At 39.4% G+C, this 15,037-nt stretch overlaps 1 protein-coding gene across 1 annotated transcript in view; it reads left to right on the forward strand.

Annotated features, from left to right (window-relative positions):
* The window catches only part of LPAR1 (lysophosphatidic acid receptor 1), a 134,938-nt gene that overhangs the window by 51,601 nt on the left and 68,300 nt on the right, over positions 1-15,037 (forward strand). The window contains exon 2 of the mRNA XM_014782062.2: positions 3,990-4,149. Within this exon, the coding sequence (XP_014637548.1) occupies positions 4,105-4,149 (45 nt within the window). The 5' untranslated portion in view covers positions 3,990-4,104. The remainder of the gene's footprint in view (positions 1-3,989; positions 4,150-15,037) is intronic.

Here is a 15,037-nt window from a genome sequence, read left to right on the forward strand (position 1 = left end):
AATACAGCCAATGATTACTTGCTTAGTGGGAGCCAGGAACCGCTTTTAAGGAGTGAGTGTATTTGAAATGTACTCCGTCTCTCCCTGGTTTGGTTCCCTCCATCTCTCATTCCTCTGAACTAGCGGTATCATTACGAGTCTGTTGGGATCTCATTTGCTTATTTTCTGTCCATGTAGTTGCAGTTTCACATGAAGGGGATATTGTGCCTCAGTCCTTCTGTCAGCCTCTCCTGTGGATTCTTTCCAGTGTATATTCCTGGAAGTTGAAGCAGCAGCTTAAACCGGGATCCATCTGCGGCTTATTCGGGATGTTTCCTATTCTTATATTTAGTTGGCTATTTCTCTAGTAATCTGGCACAGAAGAGTGAGTCTACATAGCTTTCTTATCTGTGAGTTGTATTTTATATATCCATTTTGAATTGTAGAGGGGGATATTGAGGTAATTCGGACCCGGTGACTATAGGGAATGGATGAATGGGCAAATAAGTAAATAAACGACAAAGCTCATCTTTTGCAAGAGAGGGGCATTAGAGGTAGTTTTGTGGTTTTGAGAAGAATGATATAGATTAGAAGAAATGCCTAGAATGGGAAATGGAGACAACAAGGGAAGAAGAGGGGAGACAGTAATAGTTCAAGGGCATCTGGGGTTAGTGGGGCCAGTCCACACTGCTTTGGGGTTTTCTGCAGCTGGAGAAGCCATTGGAGCTCAAGCAAAGGAAATGGAGAGTTAGGCTGAACTGCAGGACAGGTATCCACATACTGGGAAGAGTTCAAAGAGGGATGTATTTCTTTAAAAATTCTGGGCAACTCTGTAGTTGACAGTCTGGGGCTCTGGGAAAGCAGGAGACTAGTATGTCAAAGTAAACCAGCTTACATGGCTAGAGATTGAGTGGTATTATTGTTTAGGATAGTCTCTTTTTTGTCGTCTAGTTCCCCCATGATTTATGCAGTTTTGTAAATAGATTTCATAAATGTAGTTTGAAGACATCACTCCCATGAGAGAGCTGATTTATACCCTTTGAGGTAGTATTGCTTTGCTCTTGTATTTTCAGAGTTAAGTAACCATACACCATTTTATAAAGGGCTCTTATAATGTAAGAATGGGTTCAACAAAAGCCTCAAAACCAGATCTGTCTTAAATACTTTAGGGGAAGGCAGTTAATTTTGTGTCTAATTTTCTTCTTGAAAATATGAAACTAACAATCTGTATTATCTATTATATATCTCAAGGATATGTAACATACATCAAAACTAGGGACACATCATTCAAGTTTTATATAGATGAGAGCAGCATAGGATTTTCTGTGCCAGGGTTTGGGGAAAAACGGTTACTCTGCAGGACATCTGACTTGCATCTTGCTTTCTTCAGGACCGCGTGAAACTTTAGCTTAAAAAACCTCCAGGCGGGGCTGGCCCTGTGGCGTAGCGGTTAAGAGCGCGTGCTCCGCTGCTGGCGGCCCGGGTTCAGACCCCAGGCGCGCACCAATGCACCGCTTGTCAGGCCATGCTGTGGCGGCGTCCCATATAAAGTGGAGGAAGATCTGCACGGATGTTAGCCCAGGGCCAGTCTTCCTCAGCAAAAAGAGGAGGATTGGCATGGATGTTAGCTCAGGGCTGATCTTCCTCACAAAAAACAAAAAACAAAACAAAACTCCAGGCACTTTCTACCTCTTCTTAAATTTTGTTCACTGGAAGGGTAGTTTCTGGAAAGACGTGGGCCCTAGAGCAGGTCCTGGATCAGGTCTCAGCTCCCTCATTTCCCGGCCATGTGACTTTGGGCGTGTTGAACAACCTTTCAAAGCCTCAGGTTTCTCATCTGTAAATGAGTTCACAATATCTGCCTCAAACTGTCTGTGAAATGACTGCTCCAGGGCTCAGCAGCTAGTAAGCTTTCATTAAATCCCACTTTCCCCCTTTTCTTGTCGGCAGTGATGCCATATGTCTTATTTGTCACATCCATTTCTATATCCCTTCCCTTGCTCCAGGCTAGGTGCTCAGCGTTCACGATTCGGGCAACACTATGTACTCTGAATATTGAAACTATTTTAATGTTATGTTGCTTAAGGACTTAGCTTGGCAGAAATGATATCGGACCGGAGCACACGGTGTGAGTCTTTAGGAATAGAATCTCACTTGTCTGCTTATTTTGTTTTTTGGCTATTATGCTATTTATATATTGATCTGTCCACCCCACATATGATAGAGCAAGATAATGTGAATTGTAAATACGTGAGAAGGAAAAATAAAAAAGTAGAGGTGGGCACAAAATGATGCCAGGAATAAGTTCAGTACAAAACAGCGCACCATGGGTCCTATAATGTTCTCAGGGTAGATATGGCACTCGAGCGGCCATGAAAGAGGAAAGGCACTGCCACACACGTATCTCTCTCTCCTGGGCTGTTCATTTAATTCACAGTGTGATAAACAGCAGGTCTTTATTTCCCCCTAAAACTGGAATCAAGGAGAACATCAGTATTGTCTCAGGGCAGCTATGGAATTTTGTGTTGACTGTTATACCAAAATAGCTTTACTTCTTATTTGTTAAGAAAAATAGTCACTCTAACAGAGGGAAGAAAATAGGAAGGTGCCACAGTGCTAAACAATTAAAATGTAAAGTGGTTAAAACTATAGTATGAAGGATAATACACAAAGACAGGATAAAAATCAAAATCTGAAGTTCATGTAAGTTGCTGCCGAACCTGGATTATTTCTTAGGAAACGGGTCTTCTGAGGTTATGTAACTTGCCCAGCATCATCCCGCTAGTATAGAGGATTTGGGTCAAAAGATTTGGATTAAACGTCCAACTCCACCATCACTACTGCTCAAGAGTTGGATCTTGTGATCCTGGTTCATTACTTTCATTGTGATGAAAAGTATCATTTTCCAATAGTTTAAAAGTGTTCAGGTATCATCTTGGATGCTGGTGAAACTAGAAAGTGTATTTACAAACAAAAATCTCCCTGAAGGCAGGGGCCGGCTCAGGATTACTCATGAAGGCCTTAGTTGCTGTGGATGCTCAATAAGTATCTTTTGAAGAAAAGGATATCGTTAGGTGGTATGAAAACCTAAAAATGAAAAATTCTCTTAAAAACTCCCCTTCTGGACTAAATTGCAGTGTGGAAACAATCACATCAGTCTTTTGACAGAACTTGGGCCGTGCTTTACTGCAGGGAATTTAGTGTCTTTTTGAACTTTCTTAATAAACTTATTAATAATGGAGGATTTGGTTACACTTTGTATTTATCTAGCATCCTCTCTTTAAGGATGTCAAAAGGATTGTAGAAATGCACTCCTCCTCACATGTGTGGATGTCTGACTTACGAAGCCCTCCACCAAGTACCTGACTCGTTCTTGTGACCGACTCCTGTATCTTTGGGGTGTCTTGGCTTTCTTGAATCTTGCAAGTGGTGACTAAGTTTCCCGAGGAAATATAAACGCAGGACATGTTCACTTTCTTATGTTTCATGCTGGACTGGGAATCGGTGGTTGTTCTAGTCCTGGTTCTGCCATTAACGAAATGTGTGATTCTAGTGCCTTCTCTTCTCCAAGTCTGTTCTTTCATCTGCAAATGGGCAGACTTGAACTGGCTGATCTCTAAGACACTTGATGGTATTATTTCCCCTTTGCGCATAAACTTGTCAGGTCTCAGTTATGGGTCATTTAATTCCTTTTTTGTTTAATGATGGGATGGCTTCTCCCCCTGGCCCACTCTCCCCATCCTCACAGCTTGAAACTACCTTGCCAAACCATCTAGCCAACATGCAGAGTTGAATTCAAACTATGAAAATACATCAACTTAACATGATTTGGAAAATGGTACAGAAGTCCTGGCTCTGAGATGTTAGATGCTCCCTACTGGGTTCTTCTTTTCATTAAGGTTGTAGCTGGCATTTGGTATAGGGGATTTTTGCTTCCTATGGCCAATGGTACTTCACTCTCATATGCTAGTCCTCTCAGGCTAAATGTGGGTTTTCCAATCCTCTTCCAGGTACACAGTTTCTCCTAGCATGACTGCGATCTGATCAGCAACCACGAGAATTGGACTCCTGTGTCTGGCGCCGTAGTGCTGGGGCCTGGTCACCGCCCACAACTACAGAGCTGCCATGGCTGCTGCCTCTACTTCCACCCCTGTAATTTCTCAGCCCCAGGTAAGTGATTCAGCCCAGCTTAGGTTTGAGCTAATCATAGTTTTTTCGAATATTTAAATATTTGTCAAATATTCAGAAAGTGTGTTTACTCTAGGAATTGTGTATTATTCTAATGATCATTTGGGGGTATTGGGATCATAGTGCTTTTGTGAGGGAGATGCTGTTTAGTTCAAGAAGCAACTGGAACAATGAGCAAGTGATTTTACTGAACTGCCCTCTGTTTTGGTTTTCAATGCTTAGGATGTCGGGCTGTTACTACAGGCGTCAAACTCCAAATCAAGACAGTTGGTAGTAAATCCTACTGCTCTCCCTCTCTTGGCTTTTTTAGGGTTTAACGAAATGTCTCAGAACAGTTCTAAGCTTATAATAAGTTTTCTGAATGCTTTCTCATTGTCCTCATCCTATAACGATGATTATTTTTCCTTGACCTGTTCTAGGAACTTTGAAAAGGAAATGCAGTTCTAGAAACTTCTGAACAACAGTAATATGAGTTGCTTTTTCTGTCCAATGAAGAATAGTAGTATGGCAAGGACATTGCCTTTGTTCAGATTATTTTACAATCTGATCTATTCAGGTATTAACTAGACTCCTTCTGTCCCAGCGGGCAGCGTGGTACAGTGGGGAGACAGACGTTGGAGTCATTAGACCTGAATTCACATCCCAGTCGCGGGATAAGGAGCCTGAGTCGTGCTAACCTCGCTCAGCTTCAGTTTTTTTTTTTTCCAGCTTCGGTTTTTTTCTCGTGTAGTCGTACCTCACAGGATGATTTAAATGAGAGAATATATACGAAGCACTTAGAAGATCCTCAACAAGCGTAGTTTCCCGTTCGCTCTTCCTTCACCTTTTCTTCCTCCTTTTGGAGTGTGACCTCCCGTCTCGTTGATGACAGTCATTTTTAGGCCAACGTTAAAGAAAAAAGTCTACCTTTGAGCAAGAGCCATACTGATGGAAATTTGAATCTTGATGATACAGAGTGTGGTTCCACACTTTTGTTCTGTATCATTTTCCAAGCTGCTAAATTTTGTAGGTATTTGAAATAGGGGTGTGTGTGTGTATGTGTATGTGTATGTGTATGTATATGTGTGTGAGAGGGAGGGAGGGAAAGGAAGAAGGAGAGAGAGAAAGGAGAAAGGGGCCAAGGGGCATTGTTACTTCATTTGCTATAAATCCTTTTTTTTGTCCTCTAAAAGACCTTGGAATTTTGTCATACGGATAAAGTCCTTGCTGTTCCTTAACATTTTAAAGCTTTTTGTATTATTTTCCAGGATGTTTAGTGTTCCCACCTTCGTGTGTATTTCTTTCTGGTAAAGGGATCATTGCCTTTTCTACACTTCATTTACTCTGAGTGTTTGGTTTCCATTCCTCTCAATGGCGTTTTTGGTGCTCGAGAGACTTGGTGAATGGGTAAAAAGGTTTAATGCCTGTTACCTGAGGTCACCATTTCAAAGTCCACTGCAGCTGTTCCCTTCCAATGACTACTCTTTTGTGAAGTGAATTAGGTCCTAGTACAGGTTTTCTGGACAAGGCATTTCAGCATCCCAGTCTCATTGCTGTCATTTGTCAGTATTTCCAACAGCATCATCTTATCTAAACATCTTCCATCTTACGCAAGCTACTATGAGCTGGTGAGTAATAGAAATATTTTTAAATGACTCATTTAATTAAAATGTTTAACACTGCCCAAGGTAGAAAGAGGTCATATTTAATCTAAACACTTGAGGAAATGTGTACTCTTGTAAATTGTCTGTGGGAAAGTAAATTGGTACAGTCACTCTGGACGGTAATTTGACAGTGTCTATTAAAATTATATACCTTTGCATATACCCTGTTCCCATCTTGGTATCCACATTAGAAAAACACTCATACATGAACCCAAGGAGACATGCATAAAGATTGAAGCACTAGTTGAAGGCCAAGAAATACAAAACTTTCTAATATTCAATAGTGGAAGGACTTAATAAAGTCAGGAATGTTGATATGATTTAAATACCACGCAGCAGTTAAAAAATTATAGATATCTATCCCAACACAGCTCTATCTCCTCAAGATATCTTATGGAGAGAAAAGAAAGCAAGATGCAGAATAATACTTACAGGAGGATATCATTAAAACTGTGAAACAAGACCATATGTTTTTAGCGATAAACATATGGTGCATTAATGTAAATGCATAGTGAAAGGTCTAGAACACACATTGTCAACAGGAATGATGTTGCCCCCAAGAGGGCAAAAACTGGATCTTGGGAGATGGAAAAATCCCTCCAGAGCTTAACCCTACCTGATGAAATCCTATTCCTTTGTATTTAATTTCTCTCGGGGAGAATTTAAGTTTAATTAAATTTTTCTTCTTAAGAGTCACCGATGCAAAACAACAAGTCGAGAAATACTTGTCTAGAAGGATCCACAAGGCTCTTCACTCACTGCCTGGGTTCAAATCCCGGCTCCAACATTTACTAACTGAGCCCTTACGGGGCGTGGGGAGTGGAGAAACGTATTCACCCTCTCTTGCTACCATTTCCTCATCTGCAACAAGAGCGTAATAATAATAAAGCCAACTTCATAGGGTTGTTTTAAAGATGAAATGTGATAATGTGTAAAACTTAGAACAGTATCTGGTGCATATTGCTCCATACGTCTTAGTTGGTGTTATTGTTCAGCAGGCGCTGTGGCAGGTCTGGGTATACAAGAATAAATAGGAAGCAAGACTTCTGCTCTGCCAGAGTTTAGAAATGTAGTGGGAAATATGCAGATAAGGAAACAAAAAATGACAATGCTCTGTCACAAGTGCTATGATATAGGAAGCATAAATGCCTTAGGAGTAGAGTGGAATACCCAGGAAGATCTTGGAGGATCAGGGAAGGCTTCTTGAAGGAAGACTACCAGGCTGGGAGCTTATGCACGAGTATGAGTTATTTTGGTAAGGGAGAGGAAATAGACTGTGTGAATGTCAAATGTCCCAAGATGTGCGAGAGCACAGCGTTTGGATGTTAGTTCCGGATCATTGCAGTATAGTCAGGCATGTGGTTGTAAGCAGTAATGTGCTAGAGCCAGCTCTGCCAGCTCACAGATTTGATTAAGTTTTCAGGAATTTAGTGAGCCGATTGACTTCATGCTTGTGATTTGAAATCAGCTAGGGTGGAGTATTTACACCATGGAAATTGGCCAACACAGTCCCTCGCTCCTAAGAGCCCATTGTATTGGCATACTTCTGATTGTAGAGGAGGTGGATGGGTTAGGTGACAAGGTTGGATAAGATTTTGCAGGGCCTTGTAAGCTGCATTAAAGAATTTCACATTAAACTTGAAGAAGCCTGTGTAGCTTTTGAATCTTAGACCTGGGTTCAAACCCTGACTTTGGACGATTTTGTTGAACAAGTTCATTCATTAATCTCAACCAGGCTAGTGACTTCCATTATTTTTACCAGATGTTGGGAACAGTAGTAGCCTCTGATAGCTGGAGGAACTCAAGCCCACTTGGAAGGAGCCAGCTATAAACTGGTCACAGGTAGAGGTAGTGTACACTTCTGGAGAGACACAGACCATTGGGTCACTTCCTGGGATCCTCTGGTCAATGATGGACCTCCTGTTTATGTCAGCTCCTCACATGTTATTTGTGCAGTCAGATTTTATTCCAAGGCTGATTTACCCTTGCCCCTAAGCCTGTATTGATGTATTCTCTCCTATTATCAAGTCTACCCCAGGTTCAGAGAAGGTAAAAGTAATTTAAATACAGCATCTCATTGGGCGAGGCATAACACGCAGCTCACTCAATCAGCTTAGGCTGGCATTGTCTGGCACATTAGCTTGCATTCTTTTAGGGTGAATTCAGGGACCTGTGTCAAGATAAACCCACATTCAAGCGTGAAAGGCCTGACAATCCTTTTCTAAGGCAAAAACAACAAGTGAAAAAAAAAAAAAGCTTTTGGTTTTGTTTGTCACTCTATTCACTTGGTAACAAAGAGCATTTTTCTAATCAAGGCTGCCTAATACTAGATATAAACTAATTCATATGAACAAATAGCCTGTGATTGTCTCAACAATAACAGGGAAGAGAGCTTTCATTGTCACTCCTACTGGGATTGCTGGTGAGTGAAAGATCTGCCTTGTGCTTTGAAGTGGGACAAGTTTGCATTCCCTGCTGTACTCCCGCCTGGACCGTAAGACGGATTTTTGTTTTCTTATGCTGAGAGAGCACCTTGTTCTTCGGAGGCTAAATGAATACTGAGGCGAAACTGGGCTAGCAGCAGCAGGAAGACTGCATGTGTAGCTGATTTATGGTTCTGCTAGTCCAGACACTGATAAAGGGCTTCCTGACCCAAAGGAAGCTCCAGGGATGTGTTTGCAGACAGGAACATGCTCATCATTAGGTTAAATGAATGCTTTCCCACCCTGTGGATGTGGGGGGATGGAGAAGGAATAGGAAATAAAAAAACTTCCCACTCTTAATGACCATTTTCTGTTGCTAGGACTCTGTTTAGCATTACTTTAATTGTGGTTCATCCAGTTACTGTGGGTAGAGTATGGATTAAAAGTGTTATTTTCCTTTTGAATGGAAGGGTCAATAGTTCAATACATGAATTGAGTGGTTTGGCCCCTCTCAAACCCACAACTGATATGAGAGACCAGAATGGGTGTCTGAGAACTTTAAAGGTATTCAGATCTCACACTTGTGATTCCAGTAGGGAATCTTTCCCATCAGGATTTTACAAGGTATTTCATTTTGTCTCTCATTTTCTAAGTGGCTATCCTGGTTTTAAGCCAAGGAAACAAAGATATTTTGATCCCTCCAAATAATTTCCTATAGCTTTCATTAAATAAAGACATGAATTTGGGTAGATTCTTTAACGTCTTAACCAGCAGATTTGTTCTCCTAGTTCTTATCCAGTGTTCTGGTACAACACCAGTAGGTCTCTACTTGTTGTCTGTTGGAAAACAGATGTTTTTGAACATCATTACCAATAGGTTCTCCTGACAAAATCCATCATATTTCCAAAATCTGTGTCTTAGAGGCTTTATTTCTATTAGAGAAGGTATACTTTTGGATTAAAGCAATTGAATTCTATGTTAAATGGGTTGCGTTTTTTGAGATTGAAAGACTTCTGTTTTTTTAGGACTTTGTATTATAGTGGTTTTCAAACATTCACAAGAATAAAAAGAATAATATAGTGAATCCCAATATAGTCATCACCTAGATTCAACAATTATTCACAATTTGCTATACTTGCTTCATTTTCTCCCATTTTGGGGGGATGAATTTTTTATTTATTTCTTTTTTTTGCTGAGGAAGATTCTCCCTGAGCTAACATCTGTGCCGTCTTCCTCTGTTTTGTATATGGGATGCCGCCACAGCATGGCTTGATGAGTGGTGCATAGGTCCATGCTTGAGATACGAACCCACGCACCCTGGGCCACTGAAGTAGAGCATGCGAACTTAACCACTATGCCACTGGGCTGGTCCCACTCTTTTTTCTGTATGCGAGCCGCCACCACAGCATGGCCACTGACAGACCAGTGGTGTAGGTCTGCACCTAGGAATCAAACCCGGGCCACCGAAGCAGAGCCCACCAAACTTAGCCACCAGGCCACTGGGGCTGGCTGGGGGGAATGAAATATTTTAAAGCAAATCCTTGGCATCGTGTCATCTCATCTCAACCCTCATACATCAATATATAACTCTAAAAAATAATTCACTTACATAACCACAATACCATTATTACACTTAAAATTAAAAACAACTCTTTAATATCATTTTATGCTCATCCATATTCAGAATTCCCCAACTGCTTTTCTAAAAAGGGTTTTTGCAGTTGGTTTGTCAAGTGTTATCTTTTAAAAACATTGATTAGATCAGTTTACCCTTCTGCATAAAACATTCAATGACTTATAAGGTTTAAAAAGGAAATTCCATATTCCCCCTTTATTCTCTAAGTGAGGAAATAGATTGACATATTAACCAGAATATTTCACAAGTGAAGAATTAAAAAATGAGACATACGCTGAAGGCTCCAAAATAAAGGAATGGTTGCAATTGTTAAATTATCAGCCTCTAAGGTAAGGGATCATGGATGTTGTGATAGCGCTTTCTTTTAGACTTAAGTGTGAACAACTAATTGCAGTATGAAGTTGTGTTTCCAGTGCCACACGATGAAGACATAGTGGGGTCTGGCTTCACCTAACATGGAGTTGAGAAAAGACAATGCATGGGCTTAGATCTAGGTGAATTTTGGTTCAAATCCCATAGCTAGGGGATCTTTCAATATAGGTGTCTCTTTCAGCTTTATTTTTCTTAATCACTAGAATTCAAATAATGCAGACTGTGCTCGCAAGTTTAAATGGCAAAGTATCTGTTAAGTGCTTTGTACTGTGTCATCCCCTTAATAGATTCCTGACGTATGTTAATTCCTTCCTTTTCCTTCATAATTATTCTGGGAGTTCTTTACAGGGAGAAAGTGGTTACCTCTACATATGGTCTGTGTATATGATGTACTTATGTAGTATGCCAGAAGATCCATCAAAGGAAAGCCAAGTTAGATAAACACTCTACGGAAAACTCCAGTGTGTTGCCAGGAATAAATGCACGTGGAGATAAACATTGAGATTTCTGACTTACTCCACCTTGAACCATGTTATTATTAGAAATTAAATTTGTTCTCATATTGCAATTTAAATTCATCTGTGTCCCCTTTTGTGTTTATAAACTCAGGTCAAGTTTGAGAGGCTATCTTATTTCAGAATCTGAGGGTACATTTCGAGTTTTCTATTCATAAGACAAAATTGTACCGGGATACCTAGCATGAGCCACAGATGAGACTTTTCACATGTGTTTCTTTCTCTTTCTAATACATCCTTTCTAATTGGCTTAGTCTTTAATGGTGAATGGAGCTAACTTTTTATCCTTCAAAGGGGTGTGGCTTTCTCCCTCTTGCTGCCCATTGTGGTGTGGCTTGCCTGTTTTCCTTCTGCACTCCTAGCTTCTCCAGCTCTTTTTATTTCAACTTGAGTTGCAGCTTTTCCATGAATCAACACTAAGGTGGGACAACGCCCTGCTGTTTTTACCGGCCGAGGAGCTCATAATCATAGGGTCCAGGGGATTTGTGTCTTTTAAGAACTGTACCTTGCTGTAATAAGACTGTCATTTAAAAAATCAACCTTCATTTGCTGTGTGATGATACTGCTATTTGGTAATTGCATAGCATCACTTAAGAACTGCCCTTAAGTTAAACTTATCCCATTTCATAAATGATTATCCTAGGCAGGCTCAGGCTGGGAGAGAAGTGATAGCGCGTTGTTACCTGCTCCTTGGCATCAGACAAAATGTTTATGAAAGGGCCAAGGAGCAGATGAGTGCCTGAAAGGCTAGGTTGGCAGTGAAGCAGTTTTCAAAGATTCAGACCACCTTTGGGAGCAAGAGCTCCAGTCCTGCAGGAAGGAGGGGTAGGATATGGTGGTTGGTGAACGAGGTAGCTGCCTGGTTTAAAAATATTTGCACTTAGATGAACTTCCACCAGCCAGCATAGGGAGGTTTCAGAACCTTAGCTCAGGCCTGGAAGGAAAAGCCATTTGTCAGGATTCAGGTTTGGGCCCCAACTCTAAGGGCTTTGCATACTCTAGAACTCCTTTTAGCATTCCCTTAATGGTGGTTGATCAGGTTATGGAAGTAACCTGGCTAAAACGATGAAGGAGGACCCAGGAAGGATCCTGGCCCTATGGTGAGTGTTCAGGGCTTACCTCTGACATGCTGGATTGCCTGTGGATGACCAGTGGGAACGAAGGACTCACCAGTCATGGTCGGGCTTAGCTCCCCCCTCTGTGAGACAAGGCAAGATGGAGAGACTCAGCTGCTGATTGGCCCACTGTCTTATTCAAGATTAGTTTGGAAAAGTTGGCCAACACTGAATCTGCAGATGGGAATTCATACTCTATGACAGTGGAGAACGAAAAGGGAAAAGGAACAAGATGGCAAATGATGGGGAATCTGTGAGGATTGCAGTCCTAATTAGACCATGGTGTTTTTAGGAATATACATTTATTCTTATGAGAACTTTTTTGCATGATTTTTCCCTTAAAATTATTAAAAATAAATTGCTTTAAATATTTAAAATATTAAATGTTGCCTCTTTGATTGCACATCTTATTCCTTTCCTCTAAGCTAGCCACAGAAAAAGAAAGCATAGACAACTGTTTGTAAGAATAAGAGTATAATAAGTGTAGAATACAACAGAAGCTCAAAGAAATAGGTATACAATCCTATTTTTAAAAAATTAAACACCTAAACTTATATATGTTATATGTCAATTATATCTTGATAATAAAAAAGGAAACAATTGTTAGATGAGAAAATACTCCAAAAGCTATATATCAGTGCATTAAAAGCATTCAAGTACCTAAGAATAACTCTAAAAATAGGCGTTAGAATTCTTTGAGATTATTTATAAAACTTGATTAGTAGACACTGAAGAACAACTTAAATAGATACTGTATCAATGGATTGTAAGATTTATTGATTTGACGTCAAGTCTGCAAAGGCATCTGTAGATTGAATGCAATCAGAATAAAAATTCCAAAAAAATTTTGAAACCTCACAAACTGATTCTAACATTATATAAAAATACAAAAGTTCAAAAATAGCCAATATAATCTTGAAGAAGAAGACTTGGTGGGAAAAACTGCTCTTCTGGATATCAGAATTTCTTATAAAGTCATAATAAATAAGGCAATGTAATATTTGTGTAGGGATAGACAAACTATTGGAAGAGATAGCCTGGACACCAACTCACACACATCGTTGAATAAAAGAAATCAAAAATGAATTGGAACAAGATAAGGAAACATATTCCATTAGCCTATGAAAAAAATGGGTTAATGGAAAATAATTTTCATTTTCTTCATAGGATTACTTATTTAATTAAATTGCTTTGATCTGTGAGTTCAAGAAGGCTGCACTTTAGAGCTGGTGTTTGGTTTATGAAGGTTCAAGCTGTCTGGGTTACTTGACTGAAAAGTTTCAGGAGAACAGATATTACAGAAAGAGTAATTGGTACTTAATCCTTAAAGGAAGGTAATGTTTTTTTCTCCATTTTGCAGATGAGGAACCTGGCTCCTGAGAGGGGAGTGTTACATAATTTATTGAAGTCCTATCACCAGTAAACTAAATAACTGGAATTTGAACCCAGGTCTCACCGATTCTAAGGCCTAAGCTCTCAGCCACTATAAATCTATAATGTTATCTCCCGTGCCCTTTGCTGTCTCCTAAGAAATAGAAATTTTAAGTGAAGCATCATTACGTAATTCAGTTTATATCTATTAATCATTCTTTGGGCCTGGGGAAGTCTGGCAATAGTGCCTGCTCCCTCTCTTCCCCTCTCCTTCCTTCCTCTCCCTCTTTTATTAATAACAGAACCCATTTGCCGTGACTCAGACTAAACTAGGTGGTTTTTTAAAAAATATGTCAAGTGGATGGAAAAATGTAGAGGATTATAATACAATAGCATATCTATTACCCAGCTTTGTAAAATTTTGACATTTTGATGTAACTGCTTTAAAATCTTTTCGGCTTTAATAAATAAGTGAATAATTTAAAGTTGGAGTCCCTGGTACTTCTCAATTTTATTAACCTCTGTCTTAGCTCAGACCATAAATTATTTATCAGCTCCCTGCAAGTGTTTGCGGATATATACATATGTGGGAAAAATATAAACAATGGATAGTGTGTTTCTGCAAGTTTTTCACATTCCTACATGATGTTTGCATTTGTAAACATTGTCTACAAGGACTGCATGTATACTTGTACAAATTGCTTTAGTCATCAGCATATATAAAGCTCTACTTTGTTCATTTACCGCTAAATAGTATACCTTTCTGTTTATATTGCAATTTATCCATTCTCCAGTTGACGCATATTTATTTTGCTTCTAATATTGGGATATTATAAAAGAGTGGCAATGAAAATTCTTATACATGTCTCCTTAGGGACGTGAGTTTTTTTGGGGGGTTAGAATCTCTCCATCATGTGTATGAACGGTGGGTTTTGCCAAACAGTTTTTTAAAGCAGTTGTACTAACTCGTACTCCCACCAGCCCTGTATGGCAGTGCTCACTATCTCTTGATGTTTTCAGACTTGTTAATTTTTGCCAACCTGATGGAATGATAAATTGGAACTGACTGCGGTTTGTACTTAACTTTCTCTGATTCTCTGTGTCATTCTCTTTTCATGTGATTATTGGCCATTAGGTTTCCTCTTATGTGAATTGCCTTCCCTACCTTTTCCCTTTTTCCTAGTGGACTGTTTGGCTTTTCCTTTTTGATTTGTAGGAAGTCTTTACATTTTGCTGTAAACTAAGCCTTTTTTTATGTGCATTGCCACACTTTCTACTAGTCTTCAGCTTTTCTTTTCACTGATTATAAAGTCTTTTGTAGCACAGAAGTCTTGAATTTTTAATTAGTCAAATTTTTTCAATGTTTCAATCTTGTTTAGAAAAATCTCCCTGTTCATGAGGAATAAATGCATTCTTTATTTCCTTTTTACATATGTCTTTATATCACTTGAAATTGATTTCTGTGTATGATGTGGTGTAGATTCAATTGATTTTTTTCGTTTACATGAACAATTATGCCATTTTCCCCATTGATGAGTAAAGCCATGTCTCTTCTGTCAAGTTAACCATTTAAGTGTGTGTTTCTGGCCAGGTATTTCTTTGCCAATATCACAATATCTTTACTATTAACACTTTAAAATAAAATGTGCTTTTCCATAAGGCCTCTAGTTCTTTGTCATCCAAGTTATCTTGGATGGTTCCCTTGTACTTCCATATCAATGTTCAGGAAGCCTGTCAAACTTCATGAAAAACCCTTTTGGGATTTTCATCTTATCGCATTGAATTTTTATATTAA

The sequence above is a fragment of the Ceratotherium simum genome, chromosome 29, assembly GCF_057802395.1.
Source record: "Ceratotherium simum simum isolate JZ-2026a chromosome 29, ASM5780239v1, whole genome shotgun sequence".
Classification (NCBI taxonomy): domain Eukaryota; kingdom Metazoa; phylum Chordata; class Mammalia; order Perissodactyla; family Rhinocerotidae; genus Ceratotherium; species Ceratotherium simum.